Below are 1,911 nucleotides of genomic sequence, written 5' to 3' on the forward strand. Positions count from 1 at the left end.
AGAAAGAGAATGAGGGGAAGAGAAGAAGGAAAGATATGAAAAGAAGAAGAAGAAGGACGTGGAAATGTCTTTCTACCTCCCTACCTTAATTCTCAAATCCACAGACACGTCTTCATCTCTTGTCTCTATCTCTTCTACTTATCTCTCTGTGTTTTATCTATCTTAGTCATGTTACGGCGTGGCGCAAGGGTAGACATGAGGGATGTCTATCGATCTCTGTTAGATATGCAAACCCTCTCTATCTCTCCCTCCGTGTCTATCTCTTTCTCTCCCTCTTTTTCGTCTCTCTCTCTCACATCTTTTCTATGTATGTAGGGCAAGCAATTCTCTCCGACTCTCTCAGTCTCTCCCTATCTATCTATCTATCTTTAATCTATCTATCTATCTTCAATCTATTCATCTATCTATCTTTAATCTATCTATCTATCCTCAATCTATCTATCTATATATCTCTATGTGTGAAGATGTCTATGTAGATGTCTGCATATCTGGAGTGATCTTTCCTCTTCTCTTTGTAATGCTGAGAAGGAGACCCTACAGAGTCGATTGCTTCGGGAGATCTTCTTTCGATCCAATCCATTGCCTCATGAAGTTTTCTTTTCTTTCTTTCTTTGCTTCTTTGTGTGTTGCTGTGTTTTGATAGAAATCTCCTTATGTCTCGTGTCTAGCTGGACATGGGAGTGAGCTATGCGGGCTAGCGGTGTCTCCATGTGAGAGACTGCTAGCTAGCGGAGGTAACGATAATCTCCTATGTGTCTGGGATCCTCGAATGACTCCTACCATTTCTTCTTCTTCCTCTTCCTCCTCTTCGTCTTCATCCTCTTCTTCTTCTTCGTCTTCATCCTCTTCCTCCTCTTCGTCTTCATCCTCTTCTTCTTCTTCATTAACAGGAGAGAGAAGAGACCTTTCTTCATCTTGTTCTTCTTCTTCTTGCATGTCTTGCGACTGTAGAGAAGACGCTTCTCTTCCTTCTCTCTCGACCACGACCGGGAGTGGGGGAGGAGCGGGAGGTGAGAGGTCTCTCTTTTCTTCGTGCCATTCTTCTCCACTTCATTATCTTTCTTCTTATCCCCCTCCGTCGTCTCTTTCTTCTTCTTCTTCATCCTCTTCTGCTTCTTCATCCTCTCTTTCCTCTTTCGCACTTCCTCAATCGGCCTTGCTCTCCTCCTCTTCTTATCTCGATGATACACCCGTCGATACTCTAGGTCTCTTCTCTCTTCACCCGCAGACAGACACACGATCAGAAGGAGCAGAAGAAGAGCAAGAGGGAGGAGAAGAAGAAGAAGAGCGTGAAAGTATGTCTTCTTCATCTTCTTCTTCTTCCGACTGTCTCGATAGGAGGAAGAGTAGAGGTACTTCAAGTAGTGCACAGAGAGTAGATGATTTAATCTCTCGATATATCTCAAGAAGAAGCACAAGAAGAAATTCCCTACTCTATCATCCCTCATCATCTTCTCTTCTTTCTCTTCGTTCCTCTTCTTCTCTGCCGATTCTTGAGTCTGGCTCTTCTTCTTCTTCACCTCATATGTCTGGTCTCTTGTCTCCTTCTCCTGGGTCTCTTCTCTCTGACCGTCTCTTCCTCTATCACCCCCCTCCTTCCTCTTCAAATGATCTCTCCCACGATCTTCGTCACGGGCCGTCTTCCTCTATCTTAAAAGACAGTGAAGGAGTGAAAGATGCTAACGAAGAAGAAGAAGAAAGAGAGACGGAAAAAGAAGAAGAAGAGGAAGAAGAAAGAGAAGAGAGAAGCAGAGCAACGGCAGGAGGAAGAGGAAGAAGAGCAAGCGTATCGACCCAACTCCCTCCTTCTTCATCTTCATCGTCCGTCTTCTCTTGTCTCTCCTCTCAGCACAGCTCAACACACTCGCCCATTGTTTCTTCTTTCTCTTCTTCTTCCTCCGCTTCCTCTTT

General features: G+C 44.4%; 1 protein-coding gene across 1 annotated transcript in view; it reads left to right on the top strand.

Moving 5' to 3' along the window:
* The window catches only part of CSUI_006970 (wd g-beta repeat-containing protein), a 13,670-nt gene that overhangs the window by 6,500 nt on the left and 5,259 nt on the right, over positions 1–1,911 (top strand). The window contains exon 5 of the mRNA XM_068067120.1: positions 644–1,821. Coding sequence (XP_067920904.1) covers positions 644–1,821 — 1,178 coding nt within the window. The remainder of the gene's footprint in view (positions 1–643; positions 1,822–1,911) is intronic.

The sequence above is a fragment of the Cystoisospora suis genome, assembly GCF_002600585.1.
Source record: "Cystoisospora suis strain Wien I chromosome Unknown contig_3592, whole genome shotgun sequence".
NCBI classification, from domain to species: Eukaryota; Apicomplexa; class Conoidasida; order Eucoccidiorida; family Sarcocystidae; genus Cystoisospora; species Cystoisospora suis.